The 17385-nt window shown below is 33.6% G+C and overlaps 1 protein-coding gene across 1 annotated transcript in view; it reads right to left on the minus strand.

The window, feature by feature from the left end:
- Positions 1–17385, minus strand: part of AKAP9 (A-kinase anchoring protein 9) — a 100010-nt gene that overhangs the window by 55143 nt on the left and 27482 nt on the right. Inside the window, exons 3-8 of the mRNA XM_090142821.1 lie at positions 14767–14811; positions 8723–8776; positions 8150–8320; positions 5470–5625; positions 4545–4742; positions 1411–3858 (exon numbers count right to left, since the gene is read on the minus strand). Coding sequence (XP_089998947.1) covers positions 1411–3858; positions 4545–4742; positions 5470–5625; positions 8150–8320; positions 8723–8776; positions 14767–14811 — 3072 coding nt within the window. The remainder of the gene's footprint in view (positions 1–1410; positions 3859–4544; positions 4743–5469; positions 5626–8149; positions 8321–8722; positions 8777–14766; positions 14812–17385) is intronic.

The raw sequence follows: 17385 nt of genomic DNA on the forward strand, positions 1-17385 counted from the left end.
TATTAAGTAATTTTAAATATGCAATTTTGAAAACTTGAACTGTTACAAAGTAGTTGAGACACTTTATCAACTTGTAATAATAAAATAATAATAACAATAAAAAGACATTAAATAACAAAACACTAAATGCTTCATTTCCTGCCGTGGGCAAGAGAGTCGCAAGTAACAATGATCTTTACACACTGCACTTCATATTGAGAACACAAACTACTTCCTCAGTTACTCTATGGCTGAGAATTTGCATGCCTGAGATTGTTTGAGCGCAGATTATTTTCTATGGAATCACTACAGAAAATCACATTTGAAAACTGCACTTTTGTTTTGTCTGGCACCTTACTCGCAGGTGGCATGATAAGTGCCAAACAGGAGACTGCTTAGATTTCCAATGAAACTAAATGAAATGGAAAAGAAGAATCTTAAATAGTATACACATCAACCTGATCAGTCTGCTATGCTACCTCAGTCTATCTGTGGATGAGGACAAATGTAACAAACACACAAAATTTAAAAAAATTACTGAACAAAGCCAGCCCTGCTTTGTGTAGGGTTTGGACCAGACGATTTCCAGATGTCCCTTCCAAGTTATGTTATTCTATTCTACAGACTGGAGTGGCTGAAAACTAGCTCCTGTTACAATGGACACTGGTGACGTTAAATACTTTGGGTAGAACAGATTCCTAAACAACCTAAACTTATCCAGCAAGACTAACAGTGCTTGCAGACTAAAAGCTGATATAACAAGGAAGGCTTGGCCTTTATGTTTCTGGAAATCTCAGCAGAGAACCAGACTATTTTGACTTAATTGAACAACAAACTTCAGTTAAGACCATCTTCCCACGTTCCTTAAAAATCTACATCTCCCCTCACACTGAGAACTGGACACATTGCTTAAGTAGTGATAACCACACATACACAAGAAATTTGATAGAGGAATATTACTATTTGACAAGTCTGATAAAACATAACTGAAAAAGTCAAGAGTTTTAATCTCTCTATGGATTGTTTACTGGAGTACTTAAAGAGCTGAAAAGCTAATCATAGATGAAAAAAATTTGTTTTGACTAAGTTTTCATCACAAGTAATTCCGTGCTACATCAAAAGATGAAGTGCTCTAGATGTCTTCTCCTCCTCCTCACTATTGCTTTGCTGTTGTTGATTTAATTGAATGCAATTGAAAGATATTTCTTCCAACCAAAAAATAGCATCTTTCTATATACTGACCACAGTTTATAGGTCCAGTCATTCATACAGTAACTTAAAACTACTAGCCACTCTCTGACACCTACTCATAATTTTTCACATGCATTTTAAAGCAGTTTAAAGGAAAAATATGATACAAGTTTCCAAGGGCAAGCTCCTAAAAGTTACCATAGGTAAATGATTCTCTCTCTACAGTTTTATGTAACATACCTGTTCTGATTTTAATGTATTCACTTGCTGCTGAAGATTATTATTTTCAGTCTGCGTAATGGCTATTAATGATGTTTCATCCATCAGCCCGTCAGTCATTTCATGCAAATGTTCTACAAAAGCCGGCTGTTCTGGTTTCAACATTTGCTGAATTTCCTGTACTTCTGTAACCTGATGACGGATAGCTTTACCTGAGCCCTGATTTTCTCTTACATTTATTCCTTCACCAACTTCATTGCTTGCAGCAGATGCTTTCTTTCTACTTTCACACACTGGAGTAGCTGTCCCTCGACCTTTTCCTTTAAAGCATTTTGTCTTAGGTTCAGTGTTACTAACATTTTCTCTCTTAGCATGGCTAATTATACATTCTAGTTCTTTGCATTTTGCTAGAACTTTGTCTTTCTCATCTTTTAAGGATTTAACCTTTTCACTTAAATGACAAACTTCACTATGCTTTGACTTCAGCTGTTCAGAAAGATCGGAAAGTCTCAGGGATAATTCCAGTTTCTCACGCTGGGTAACTTCAAGCTTTTCCATAAGTTCTGTTGCATCTTTCTCAACAACTTCTCCAGCTTCAGGAGTGTCTGCCCTAAACACCCTTTTTTCGTTACTCTCCTCAAAACTGGAAGTTCTACTTTTAAATAAAACTGGTCTATTGCTTTGCAGATGGTGAAGTTCTTCACTCAAAGCTTTAAGTTTGATTTTATATTCAGCTTCCAGCTTATTCATGTTCTCTTCTAACACGTTCTTTGCCTTCAGAAGACTTTCACATTCTTTCTGCAGCCCTTTGTAATTAGCTTCAAGTTCTTTCTCAGTAGACAAAAATGCACTCTTCTGCTTTTCAGTATCTTCTTGGAGTTGAATATTTTGTTTCTTAAGTTGCTCATTTTCAGTAATCAGGTTTTCTATTCTTTTTTGCACATCCAAATTTTCTGACTTACAACTCACACTGTCATTCAAAATGGCATTTTCTTCAGAGATTACCAACATGCTTTTTAATTTCTCTTCAAGAGTTTTGTTTTCCCCTTGAAGAAGATTATTCTGTGTTTCAAGTTCACTACATTTGTTTTGAAGGCTATCTTCTCTCTCCCTCATTTGTTTCTGCATCAATTCAGTTTTAAGCTGCAGCTCTTGAATTTCTTGTTCAAGACTACCTTTTTCTTTTTCTTCTTGCCTAAGCACTTCAATTTCTTTCTGCAGTTCATGGATCTGAAGTGTCATTTCTTCAGATTTAGAATTTACAATAGACTGCTGTAAATCTTTAAGCTTTGAAATCTCTAATATCAACTGGTTTTGCTTTGTGATTAAGTTGTCCTTTTCAAGCTGCATGGCTTCTATCTTTTGACTCATTTCTTTTTTCACTCCATCCAACTGCTGCTTATGGTGCATATTCAAGTTATCTTTAAGGCTTTCCATGTTAACCATGTGCTCTTTTTGTAAGTCTTCTTTAAGTCTGGAAAGCTCCTCTTCATGACTAAACAAAAGCTTTGTCCTCAGCCTCTCTAATTCTGCTTCTTGAGATTCTGCCATTCTGTCCAAAACTGCATCCTTCTCTCTTTCTAGCATTTCAAGTTTTATTTTGTAATTTGTGACTTCTGCCTCATGTTTTAGTTCTAATTCCTTCCTAAATTCTGAGGCAGAAGCCAGCTGAGTTTTTAGATCTTCAATCACAAACTGATATTTTTCAGCTTCATTCAACCTACATTCCATATCCATTATAGTTTGTTTGGCTCTTTGAACCTGCTCCCTTGAAAAATTCAGTTCTTGGAGAAGATCTTCAATTTTAGTTTGCTGAAAAGACTTCTCTGCTGAAATTACTTCCATCTGTTTTGACAGTTCTTGCTTTATTTTTTCCCTCTCATTATCAGCATCTTGCAATTTCACATTCAGTTCATTAATTTTAATATTCATTAAATGCATTTGATCTTTATTAACATTATCACTCAAACATAGACTAGAAGTTTTCTCCAATTCTACTTTTTGTTGCGCAAGACGTTGTTCAATTTCCATTGCATGCTGCTTAATTAATTCTTGCTTCATTTGTACGATCTGCTGGCCATGCATTTCATCTAATTCAGCCTGAAGTTGTGCCAGTCTCCTTTGTGTTTCTAATTCCATTCTTTGCACAATGTCAGCTTCAGACTGGCTGTCTTTATAACATCGTTTCTGTAGCTCTTCCACAGTTCCCATTAGTTGTTTTATTTCACCAGAACATTGTCTTTCTTTCTGTTTGTAGGTGGTAAGTTCAATTCTCATATTACTTATCTCCAGGTTCTTTAGTGAAATTTGTTCTTTTAATTCTTCATGCAATTTACTGACATCTGATAATTTTTCCTTAAGCTGAAACGATTTTTTTTCTTCTTCTTTAAGTTTTGCTTCCAGCTCTTCAACTAATGCCTCTTTTTCTTGTAGTTTATTCATATCTTCTTTCTCATTTCTTTGCTTTTCCTTAAAAAAGGAGCAAAACCAATTTTAGTTCATTTTCTTAACACAATGGAACATTTATACACTTAGCTATTGAACCATTATGTCATTCTTGATAATATCATTGGCTAGAGATCATTTATAAGTACTACATTATTTATTTATTGCCTTCTCTGGAAGGATTTCTGTATATTTGGGGTATGTGACTTTTTCCCTTCATATGCAAAAAAAAAAAAAAAAAAATCCAAACAAAAACAAACATGAAAAAATCTTTTTTTCCATTTTTTTTCCAGTTGTGCTACGTTATTCCAAAAGCTATTTTGCACAATTTCCTGAAAGCTTTGCTTTTTTCTCACTTTTAATTTTTAGCTACTTCTAAGCTTTCAATTGTGGACAATATTAATGTATATAAAAAATTAATTCCTCATCACAGAAAACTAAGCAAGTTCTGTTAAATTTTTTCTAACAAAATGTCATTTAATAAAGGCATTTTAATGTTGTATAGTTTCAATGATTCTTGTAAATTTTTTGCAATTTTTAAAAACATGATACATACTGTTGACATAAGCACTTAAGCTGAAAATTCTAAGTAAATAATGTGTAAGTTAATAGACGTGGCTCTTTCAAAGGGCCAAAAAAATTTTAATGAGACTACAAAATCATGAAAAGGAAACGGAATAGCAAAGACACATTTCTGATAAGGAACATACCATTTCATATGTTTTGATCATCCCTTGAAGATGTGTTATCTGAACTTCAAATTCTTCATTTTTCTTTTGGTAATTCTTCAGTAGACATTCTTGATCTTCTAGCTGTTGCTGATGAGAAAGTATCTGTTGCTTGGCTTGCAATAAGTCAGCAGCTGTGCAACTGTGGCTGGTGTTCCTTAGGGCTTCACTTGCCTGTAACTTGTATATATTAAAAAATAAATAAATAAATCAAGATTACAAGAAACAGTTTGATTACAGAGACAGCTATGATTTTCACTTTCTTATTACACCTCATAAGCACGAACATAATCGTAACATTTTAGAAGGTCTCTTGCAAGGAACTGAAATACTACTACAATCAATAAAAATATTTCATATGAAATTATTTTACAGTGAACTAGCATAAGACAACAGTGTTTCAGAAAAATCTCAAATGGTAAGATGAACTACTCAAAATTACTGTTCCCCAAATCCAACTTTAATTTATTAACAGAATTAATTAATTTGCTAATTAAAAGGAATGAATACCAGAAGAGGCAGATTTTATCCAAAAATATAGGACTGGAACATTAAACAGTGACAAACCAAAGCTAATAGCTGGCTGTTTTGATTGGAAAGGTAACAGGTTGGATTTCAGCCCAAAACTTTAAAAACAATAATTACATGAACTTTTTCTCCCTGAGATAACTGTCATTATCCACTATTTATCGACAGCTATTACTAAAGAGTAGGAGAGAAAACAGACTCATCTCTATATCTTCTATAATGATGACTGTAGGACTGTTAAACTGACTGCAAATCTATACCAAGGAACCAAAAACACAAAATCACAAGATTTTGCTTCTGCAGGAATCAGCTATTTATGTATCCTCCAAAGTGACACCAGTTTTCAAAATCAAATAAACTTGTTAGTGCTGTAACTTACATGCTGAAACTGGATTTGCAGTTTTTGGCTTTGTTCTGTTAGCTCTAAAAACTCCCTCATAGTTTCATCTTTTTCCTTCCGTGCCTGCTGTAGGTTAGTGGTAAGCTGAGTGATGATATCATCTCTTTTTTTGATAGCAGCTTCAAATTCTTGCAGCTACGAAAGATAAAATTTAAACTAGTAATACACATCAAACCCATGCCACTCTACTAAAAAGATGTCACACAGACATACCAGGGAATTTATGTTTTCACAAACTCTTATACATAAGTATTTTAGAAACGTTTGTTTGTTGTCATTCAACTGTGCATAAATTTTCTATAAACATACTCATCAAAAGACAAAATTTGAATTTTTGAGAAGTTAAATTTAAAGTTTGCTTTAAAATGAGAGAGAATGGCCACGTAAACAAATCATCACAAAGGCAGTCCAGGTACTTAATTATATAATTATCAGCAATTTTGCCCAACTATTCAGGTCCAAACTTTTCCCACAATAAATGCAAGCTATGCCACCTCCCACTGAAAGTGCAACAAAATTGCATTCATTGTATTAAAGGTATAAAAGTGAGGCTATCCAATATCTTACATTGCAGAACTTATTCATACAACTGCATCAGAAAATTAGCTCAAGTTGCACATCTGATGCAATGCATTTAATAGATTCATCTTTTGTAATTTGTAGTGATGAAGAAATAATAAAAGGACAGAAAAAATTCTTTTGCAAGGTTTTTGGTTTTTTTTTTTTTTGTTTGTTTGTTTTGGTAACATAAAATCCAGGTAGTAAGAAATCCTACAATAAAAATTGGAACTGTATTTAAATACATAAACAGATATGTTATTCACTTTCAAGTCACTTGTCAATTTGAACTCCTTCAAGGCTAGTACATGCTTCATCTCTATGCTTTGAAAATTTCTTAAATCACCCATTGCCTTCTGCAACTATTTAGTTTACTATGCTCTCAAAAAGAAGTTTCTCCAGATCATATGCCAATCCTTGAAGTAAAATTATAATACCTCCAAGATAAAACTCACTGATTTAGAGGATAAAGACATTCTTCAATGGGACATAAAAAGCAAGAGGCCCTTAAACATGCCAAACTATGAAAATTCAAGAAAAATCTTTTGAAGTTCTTTTCAGAACACTGTGGAGAATTCCTAACTTAAAAGGCACAGATGTAGTGGAAATCCCAGATGCTTGTTATAATAAAGAAAATTTAGGAATAGATCAGGTACTTAAGTGTGTCAACTCTTTCCTCTTGCATCTGTTCAAAGAAATTTAAAAATTTATCTGTTCATATCCACACACCATTATATGTTCCCTTTCAATTTCTTTTATTCGACCATTTTATTTTAACAAACAGGCAGAGCCAATGCACACAATGTGTCTTTTGCAGCTGCTCCTTTTAAAAATTCTTTGCTTCTTCTGAAACATACACTGTATGCATTTCTCAGCAGGGATATTACACACTGTACCACTATCATGAAGAATATGCTGTAGCTAAAAACAACTTTAAACATTAGTGTACTGCAAACTGTTTTAACAGATTTTTTACTTTTTTTTTTTTAAATAGTAATCATGGTCATTTAAAAATGTAAACATCTCCACTTCAATCTTTCTCATGCAAAACTAACAGTAATTTTGCTCCTAACATGATTGTTTGAAACTAAAATTATGTTATGTTCTTTAGTATGCTGTAATTATGAATATTAATCTTAGCACAATGGATACAAGACACAATAATTAGAAGCTAAGTCTGACTTAAAAGACAACACCAGGGATTCACCAACAGACAAAGCAATGATAAACCTGCAAGGTGACCACTCAGAAATCACTTCAGTGCACTGGAAAACATGACATTTTCACAGATAAAATACAAATGGAAACAGCAGAAAATTATAACTGCACAGCAATAATGAAGGCAAAAAATGACTCAATTTTAAAACAATTTTTGTGTTCTCTAGAACTTTGCAAAGCAAAGACAGGCATCCTATGATGACCTGAATTCAAATTAAAGAAGAAACTAAAGACATGAAGCATGACATAGCACTGACTTTAAAGAATGCAGAACTTGCTTAAACTGGAAGAAAAACTATTTTACATACTTAACTTTAAAATCTAATGTTATACGCCAATGGTATTTCTAACTAGAGAAATACTTCCACAATAACAATCCCAAGTTATTAAATGTCTCTTAGAACATCTTGGTACAGTGGCCCTGTAATTTCAGACTGTTAAGTCTGACAAACAAACACCTTTTTAGTTCAAGGATCAACTCAGCAATACCATTCCTTAAGAAGTAAAACCTTATTTACTTTTATTTTTATTTTATATCTTTGAGGAACAAGAAGGTACTAAAAAAATGGAGTCTTTGCAGAATACAGGAAGAATTAGGACTTTTCTTCAAGAAAATCATCTTTCCATTTCTGAGTCAAAGAAAGTCACTGCAAAGAACGCTGAAATTTTAGTCACAATATATAGAGAGAAAGGACACACAATGAAAATGCCACTCAAATAATAGAACACATGGTATATGATTAAAAGAAATTACATATAATTCTACATCACACACTGACTGCATTCTGAACATCTGCCCTTAAGAGTAAACTCTTTCAGGTGACACTTTGCATTTTTGCACATAACCAAGTAGCAAGCAGAAAGCAACATAAGGTAATTATACCTGTTGCAATCCTTCTGTACCATATGCTGCCCTCATTTCTTCTAGCTCTCTGTTTAGCTCTTCAATCTCTTGTTGTTTCCCAGCCAATTCATTCTCCATCACCTCTAGTTGCATCAGAGAGTGTTGCATTCCATGCTCTGAACAAATCTCTCCAACTCCAAATTCTTCTTCCTAAATTAATCCAAGTTCCTTAACATACCATTTTTTATGCTTTATAAAGATAAGTAAACTCGAATATCAAATTCTGTATAAAGGCACCTTAGAACATTAACATATAGTACAGCATTGAAGATCTTATTGTCATGGCAACCTCCTTTGTTAGTATAATTCACATCTCAAAAGCATGAAGCGTTCTGCAAGTTCTGCTTTGTAATATTAGCCTTAGTACAAGTAGTAAAACATTTTGCATTTCAAGTTTAAAGGTAAACAATATTCATATGACAAGCAATGCAGATACACAGCACAGCATGCAAAATAGAGTATTAGTCAACAACACAATTTTTGTTCAAAATGAACTGTTTGAGGTTTTTAGTATTCTTTATTAGTATTACAATTCAATTTGCAGTACTGTACCCTGATCAAATCTGTAGGTATAGCTGTTCTTGTCACAAAACTGCAACCATTTACCTGTATAAAGACAATTCCTAAATACATTATTACTTGAAATAAAGCTTGATTTCTATTTTTAATTTGTTTGAACCTTATACGATGATTCTTGCAGAGCCACGTAAATTCTTATGCTACAAAAATTTATTTCATTGGAAATACAAAATACCTTTTTGGAAGATTTTGGAATTGAATTTAGCACAAGCAACAGTTAAGCTCCCTTACAAAATCACAAAAACAGATACTACTGTCTAAAACCAAAATACACATAAACATACATACAAAACAAAGGAATCCAGATCTAAAGGTCAATGCAAAGCTTTATCTGTAGTAATACTGCATTTTAAACTGCACGTTTAATATTTCTAAATATTAATAAACATAGTTGTTTTCAAAAATATGTCTCTTTACCCAAAATCTACTACTTCTAAGAGTCAGCAATCTCTACAACAGATGAAAGGCAGTATCATAAACTGACACTCACAGCCTGAAGGAATTTTTTAAGAATAAAATGGAGCAGGAATTGTACATTCAACATAAGACTCATGAAAAATCCTTTCACTCACCTAATACTGCGACTCATATCAAGCTTCCGTGAGATTTTGGTTCTACAGAACCAATAATGATGAATTTCCAAAAAGTAAGCGGAAGTCAAAGTAGTAGTTATATCAAAAAATAAGAATTAAAAACTCAAGATAAAAGGAATCTTCTGTTGTATTCATGACAAACTGTCAGACTAACTGGCAGCTTTTTGAATCACAGACCAACGTCTTAAAGCAAGCAAGAAAGACAAGCTGTAGTTCTCCTCAGAGCTCTGTATCACATTAGAGTCTGAAAAAAGATAACGGCACTAGAAATGGAAAGGTATCACACCGTTTCACATACGAATACTGTGTTCACATAAAAAAAAGAAGGGGGGTGGGGGGCTACATAGCTCAGATACCTGCCACAGTTAAGATTAGGGCTTATTTACAAAGGACCATCATGTCTGAGCAAATCAATATGTTACCCGACATGGAAGTGTACTGCTATAAATGGGATCAATATCGTCATTAAATTTGTATTAAGAGAAAGAATAATCCTGCATTAGCTTTGAATTTGCAGAGCTGAAACATGGCCATTTTCAGTTCCTGACTTCCTCAATGAAAAGGACACCACAATGAGATTATTACTACCTTATTTTAGAGAGAATAAATAAGATTTCAGCAAACGTCAGTGCAGACAACTCGTGGAGGCAGTGCACGTCATTTGTGTTTTGCCAGATGTTTGCTTTTCATTCAGAAATAGAAGTGTCTACACAGTGCCTGGCACTAATGTTTTTATTTGGATTCTGGCTCATGGCCCGGATTAATACTTCTTTTCCTTCTTTTTAACTCTTATTTAATTTAGACTTAATTGATAAAGATGTAGTGTATGATTCTTGTAAGCTACCACACAGAGAAGTGGATGCACTTCTCTTCCCATGAATCATTCCAGTGTGGAACAACCAGTGACTCCTACATGCTTTATAACAAGCTTTGCTAGGGCAGACATAAATGCCTTTATTAGATGTTCCAGACTCCCTGGCAGCTGAGATTTCTACAGAAAAATCTTAAAAGGGATTTTAGCATATCCAAACAACTGTGTAGAACTTTAGAAATGCTGCTTCATGTCACAGAAGCCTTGTTGTTAGCTGTAACAGATACGAACCACAGTAACACCTTAGACAACTCTGTTTCTCACCCCACACCTTCTCCTTTCAAATGTCTTATGCCTCCTTTTAAAATCCAAGTTACAACAACAGGACAACACCGTGCACTGCAATCTACACAAAAAGGCCTCAGACCACCACTCTGAGCGCTGGATGGGATCCCTGCGAGCAGCTGCAGGCTGTACATGAATCCTGCCCTGTCAGTGCAGGCAGATGGCTGTGGCTGGATATTAGCTTCAAAATATCTCTTCAAAATTAATTTCTCACTCCTCTACCATATAGGAAGCCTGAAGTCCAGATATTAACTTCAGTGTTAATAGATGTCTGCATAAGGCCTACTGGGCTCAGGCACTGTCTCCTGAGCCCCGTGGTTTATCTGTACACAGTTCTTCTTTAAGCCTGTACAGTCTTTTAATTTCTTCTTTTAAAGCTTTGCAATTCACCTTTAACTCTGAAATTTCCTTATACCTTAACGTCTCATGATGTGCTTAGTTACATATTCCCAGAACACAATTACACGTTTCAAGAAGAAATCAAACCACATAAGATAAGATAAAGGAAGGTAACTGAAGCAAGGAATAATGAGCCCTGAATACAACTGTATAAAAAAATAACCACTAGGTAAGGAAAAATGCAATTTTATAACATATTTGCTACTCAGGAGCAACTGCTTGGGTGAACATAAGGCATGTGAGTTATGGAAGTCTCCCAGAGGACATCCTAACTTCAAGTTTTCTTCCTTACTTGTATTTTCAAACTAATTCACAAGCATGGTATTAACTAATATAATGACATATAAATACAATTTGTAGTCTATTCTAGTCTAAAAGAAAAACTGCATCAGTAAATACATATGCTTAGACAAGTGAACACAAGCTTCTTCAGAAAAATACAAGTAAAAAGCAACTTCCACCACTAAGTAAGGCAGCAATTGATGACAATTGCCACCAGAGGTCAGATTAAATTTATGAAATCACTGCACTTCGCTACAGATTCAACACTGCCTTGCTAATGCTCCTTGGACCTTGGAATACCTGAAAGCGTACCTCAAAAATACTGAGTTGTTACACAAAATATGTTATTACTGGTAACAATGATGTCCATATTACAGAGAGTTCTCCTTATATACTGCAAACTCGGGCTTAGTGTAAATCATTACTTACTGACCACTCATTGCAAAATGTAAAAAATATCCAAAAGCATGAAAATAATTTAACCTATTTTAGATTGGTAAGCAGAATTCTCATTTGAAAAGTGTTTTGATTTAGTAGTAGAAACATACAAAAGTATCTGGAATAGAGTTACATTTTACTTAATGTTTTTAGTTTTTTCTTTTCTTGTGCATTTTGGACACTTGGTTATTTACAAGAATAAATACGTAGACCTCAAACACTTCTTGACTGTGCTCTTAGGATTTTAATCAGTTTTCTAGTCATGTCACAATTGACTTTATGGAACGTAGCTAAAATTAGCAATTATGACAACTGAGGAAAATAATTTTGTTTTTTTTAAACTCTATATATGAAAATAATTTTCAGTTTCTCACCAAAAAAATGACAATCATAGAATGTAAATAAGGTTAGTAACTTTTTACAAATAACAACAGTCTTCAAAAATATTATGGCTTAATATATTTTTCTATACAGTATTAAAACACAACAGAAGATTTCTTTGTGTGATTATACATAAAGGTTAACATATATAAATGTCATTAGCATTTACAAAGAAAAGGGAAAGAAGTAAGGATCAAGAAAGGGAAATAAAATAATTTTGTAAGTATTCATATCAACATTTTTTGAGATACAGTTTGCAAATTGGGAAGAGGCACTGAGAGAAAGAAATAATTCAGGCAGATTACATCGATACCATAAAAATTAAGGAATATAAAAAATATAAAATAACAATTTTACCTTACACACTTATAAAAAAAGCCCAAACAACTAACTGCTGAAAAAGCCTAATTTCCCTTAGTTCAGAGGTTAGACCATAACTGTACATACATAATCACCACAATCATTTAATGTAAAACTATTCAGGTAGGTTTCATTCTTGCTTAAACTGAATAATTTGTTTCAGAAAGGAAGTGGGTCATATAAAAGATATGTCAATTTTCAGTCTGAGTACCACCTCTAACAGTGTAGGTATTTAGAGAGGTGACAGAAGAACACTGGAGAAGAGACCATATTAAAAAAAAAGGATCCTGTAAGACAACAACTTTGATAGAAACATTCACTAGTTTCTTCAATATTTTTATTTTTTATTTTTAGTAAACTACTTACAACCATGTGTCTGGTCAGTCTCTCAAAGAGGGATGTGCTTATCACTAAATTTCATACAAATCCCCAAGAGAAGGGGCTGAATAATTAAAAGCATATGGCTTATTTTAACAACTATAACAAAGCAAATGATTTACGACCTATTTCACTGTGAGCCCCAACTTCAACATAATTTCTGACAAAAACCACTACAGAGAATATAGTTGTTCTGATAAAAAAATAAAAAGATGGATGAAAAGGACTTGTATTTGTAAAAATGTGTGGATTCAAAGAATTCCAGAAAGGAGGTCGAGTCCTTTCAGTAATTAAAAGAAGGCTTACAAAAAACACGAGAGTGTATAGATATATGAACATCAATGCCATTATCAACTATTTTCAAAGGTTCACTCTTTAAACATATTCCATTTAGCAATGATTACATACTGTGGTGATGCATATATTCTAAAAAGTTACAGTAAGGTCACAGTAGTTGTTCAAAAGTGCATTTATTTCACTTTCAATGGCAAACTCTATGCACATGCTGCACTATCAATCATCTTACCATATTTAAACTCAGATTCTTTTTGTTCTTTCCTTCTAATTCATTGGACAGAACAATGCATATTTTATCTAAGACAAATATTAAGCCTTTAATCTGACTTTTTCCTCATGTTAGCTTCAACCCGTTGAACCTTTCACTCTTTCATTTATTTTTTCTTTCTTCCATTTACAGCATTGTCAAGCAGTTGAACTGGAATCTTCAACCCAGATGTGCCCCATTCAGATTTTTTTTATTTGCATCACAACAAACATGCCATAAGAATGATCATAACTGACTGGACCAAGGATCCATTTGGTTCACTAATCAATATCTGAAAGTAATCAACAATAAATGTGAAGGAATATTTTCAGTGCACTCCCAAGCATCTTCTCCTAACACTCGAGAAGAAAGTGAGAATGCTTATAAACAAGGACAGAAGGAAGCTGCGGGAAAGAAAGAGTCTAACTGGGGAAGAGAGGTACGGTAAAAAGACTCAAACTAAAAAGGCTGAGACAAAATCTATGGAAAAATTTTATAACAGTGATTTCACGAGAGGCTGAGAAGTGCGGTGATCTTCTCCTAGAAAAGACTAAATCAAAGAAAGAACACTAAGTATCCTAAATCAAATCACTTCAGCAACGGAAGCATGTTTGATTACCTGATCCTCTCTTACTAGTTGCCAAACTTAAGATTCTGGGGTATTTTGCAAAAGTGCTGCACAACAAAAAGTGGACTGTAACTACAGAAAGCTCGTGTTCGAACCATGATTTTTTTTTTTTAAACTACAAACGACTTTTATAGACATCAGATATTCTACAGCTATTTCTTGCAAAAACATTCTCATCACGCAGTTGAACATGAAGTAGTTTACTTCTTACAAACAATAAACTGTTTTATTTGGCAAGAATGGATTTTCATATTGCCTACTTCCCTCTTAAGTGACAGGGACACGTAGTGGATGTGGTGGTGTGCAGTAGCTAAGGCCTGTACCCAGTCACTCATTCTCCCCCAGAAGCAGGATGGGGAAAGAATTGGAAAAAGAAAAAAACATGAGTTGAGACAAAAATAGTTCAATAAGTGTAGGAAAAATAAATGATGTAAAGGCACTCACTCACCACCTACCAGCAGCAGAGTGATGACCAGCCAGTGTTTGAGCAACAGCTACTTTGGAACTCATTAAAACATAATCAACTTGTTAAATATGTTTTAATAGCAAATGAGAAGGAATTACGCACAACTCAATGGCAATACAAAGCATTACTACAACCACAATGGTGACAATGTTACAACTCATAAATCCACAGTATTACTGATAATAGTACCCATCCTATTATGAAGTCAACAAAATGTTTGCTTTAATGGTATATCGATCATACCAGTAATGATCTGAAATAGCTTTGTACATAACATCACGTGTATTCTTTCCTTCTTCCTCTTTTTGGAAAGCAGTGCACAGCATTTCAATAAACATGTAAAAGAAAACGTCAAAAGAAAAGTTAAAAAGGAAGTGTTACTTCAGTCTTACCTCAGAACTGTAATCTTCTACTGCAGTGGAAATTTCAATTTCCGGCTAAAACAAAATATTAAAATATTTACAACGATGGCAATCTACAAATATTAAAGAAGATATTTTCCATTTCTTTCTGAAAAAATAGACAGTATTCAAAAAACATAAGAGGTATCCATTAATGTTTGAATATATATAGCAAAGGTCACCTTAAATTCCTTGAAATCCTGGATTTAAATAAAAGCAAATTAATTTGCTCAAGACCAGGGAAAATTGCACTGTTATGCATATATGTGGGCATATAATTTTTAATGAGAATCTGTCACAGTTTAGTTGTGCAATATCTTCTAGCAGCACAAATAATCTTTTAAAACTGTCTACTTCAACCTTCAAAACAGTCTAGTTATTTCTTTGGCTGCTAATACTAAGTATATTTGCCAAGGGGTTTATTCAAAGAGAGCTACAGAAAGATGGACAAATAAACTCAAGTTAAGTGGATATGTCTTCTGAATCAAGAGGTTAATCCACCCCTTGCTAAAAATCAATTAAAAAAACTTAAATCCTATGAGTGCACACATCAACCTCCAACAATGTAAGACTTCAATGTTATTCTTTAGCTGCTCTATTCCCAAGACCTGACCAACCATAATTAAAAAATTCATTAAAAAAACCTTCCATTATTAAGCCATCCACACACTATGCTTCTATTATTCTTTGGTCAACACAAGTAATTAAATTTTACATAGCTCATCAGAGGGGTTCAGTTTAAAAGCAAATAATTAAAAAAAAAAAGAAAGAAAAAAAAATATATAGACATTTTGTTAGCAACACAACACAAAACTATTCTCCCATTAATTTATGAATCAGAAATAGGTTTCTGTTTCACTATGACTTTAGGTTGCTAGTTAACATTTATTTGACCAACCATGCTTTTTCTTATAGCTAATCTCTTCCAGCAATAAATTTTTATTCTTTAATATTTTCTTTGCTAAGAAAACAATTGATGACTATAATACACAGAACAGACATCTCAAAGGCCCTTTATAGCCAACTATCATCTAGGCAGCTACTATCACAATGATAATACATTAGACATAAGTACTTTACAGAAAATCAAAATTAATTTCATTGCTGAACATCATTCAGAGGAAATACTGCAAGATGATACAGAAAGTAGGAAATCTGCCTATGGAAAGCAGGATGTCCTTTTCAGAGAAACTGCTCAGAAGAGATGTTCTTCAGTACTGGATGTCCAACATTATCACAGCACTAACAAAAGAACTTAAAATACTAAATTGGCCACAACTGAGAAATGATTGTTATGTTTCTTTAGAAAATCCTCTATTCGTTAATAGAATCCAATTGACTTTTTAAAGGACCTCAGTGTAAAATGTTGCGCAAACATAACTACAAAATTCTAGATTCATTTTTGAACATGGATTAATTAGTAGGCAGAAGCAAAATCAAGTTTATTTTAGGTAGGCCAGTTTGCAAGAAAATTGTAATTACAGTAAAACAGCAATCAAAAGCTTGCTGCATTTTGAAATACTGACTTTCAGCAGTCTATAATAATGTGGCTTCCAGATAGGATAAATTTATAGGATTATTAACTAAATATGGTCTCAATCAAGCAAAAACTTCCATATAAAGAATAAGATTTACCAGTGGAACTATCAGTGCATCTCTACTTTATTCTCCTTAAATAAGTCTGCAGTGAGGTACCCCACCACTCAGTGTCTAAATTTCCCACATCAGAAATCACCACCACCAAAGAACTAATCTGAGTGTTTAATGAGTTTTCTTGTCTTTGGTAATACAGAACTCAGCCTTATAAATTTTCAAGCTAAAACCCAAAATACTTTGTATATACACAAAGACTATTCTTCTATATGGGTAATTTCAGAGTTAGTAAATCTAACTATACATCACTATTTGTAGAGAGTTTGTTGTATACCCCAAAGAAAATTTGCAAGATATCCCAGCAGTCGTTGGCCAGATTGTTAGTTTTTGTCATAACCATCCAGAGAATCTAGTATTTCCTCTTGAGGAGCTCGCTTTATCACTTTATAGTGGTTGAGCAAACAGATCATTCTGCAATTTCAAATTGTTTTTTTTTTCAGTGCAAGATGAGTTTAACTACCAGTCCTAATTCTTACTACATTTTATTTCACTTTCCTTATTCTTCCTTCCCTCCTCACCCCTAATGTCCTCCACTTTATTGTATATCCCGGGATACCTCTTTCCTAGTTCAAGCCTTTGGTTGCTCTTTGCTTTCACACTTCTAACATGGGAGTGCCTTAACTACATCCAGCAGCTACACTTTTTCTCATTTAGGTGCCTCCTCTGTTTCTTCATAATCATCAATGTCACTTTTCTTTCTTTTCCTCAAGAATCCCATCCAACGTCTCCTCCTTACTCTGTTTCTGTTCCCTATCTGTGAAATCTTAGGGAATTGGACTAAGTTATGAAAATGAAACAATGAACATGGGACCATATACTTTATTATCTACTTGAGTGAGCAGTTAAGCCATTCTAAAACTGCTACCAAATATATTTGTCCAAGGACTAAAATTCATAGTATAAAAGTTGCAGGGAGATCTAACTTTTATCTAACTAAATAACTATGAGAAGAAAGTC

Source organism: Phasianus colchicus, chromosome 6, assembly GCF_987193195.1.
Source record: "Phasianus colchicus chromosome 6, bPhaCol1.hap1.1, whole genome shotgun sequence".
NCBI lineage: Eukaryota > Metazoa > Chordata > Aves > Galliformes > Phasianidae > Phasianus > Phasianus colchicus.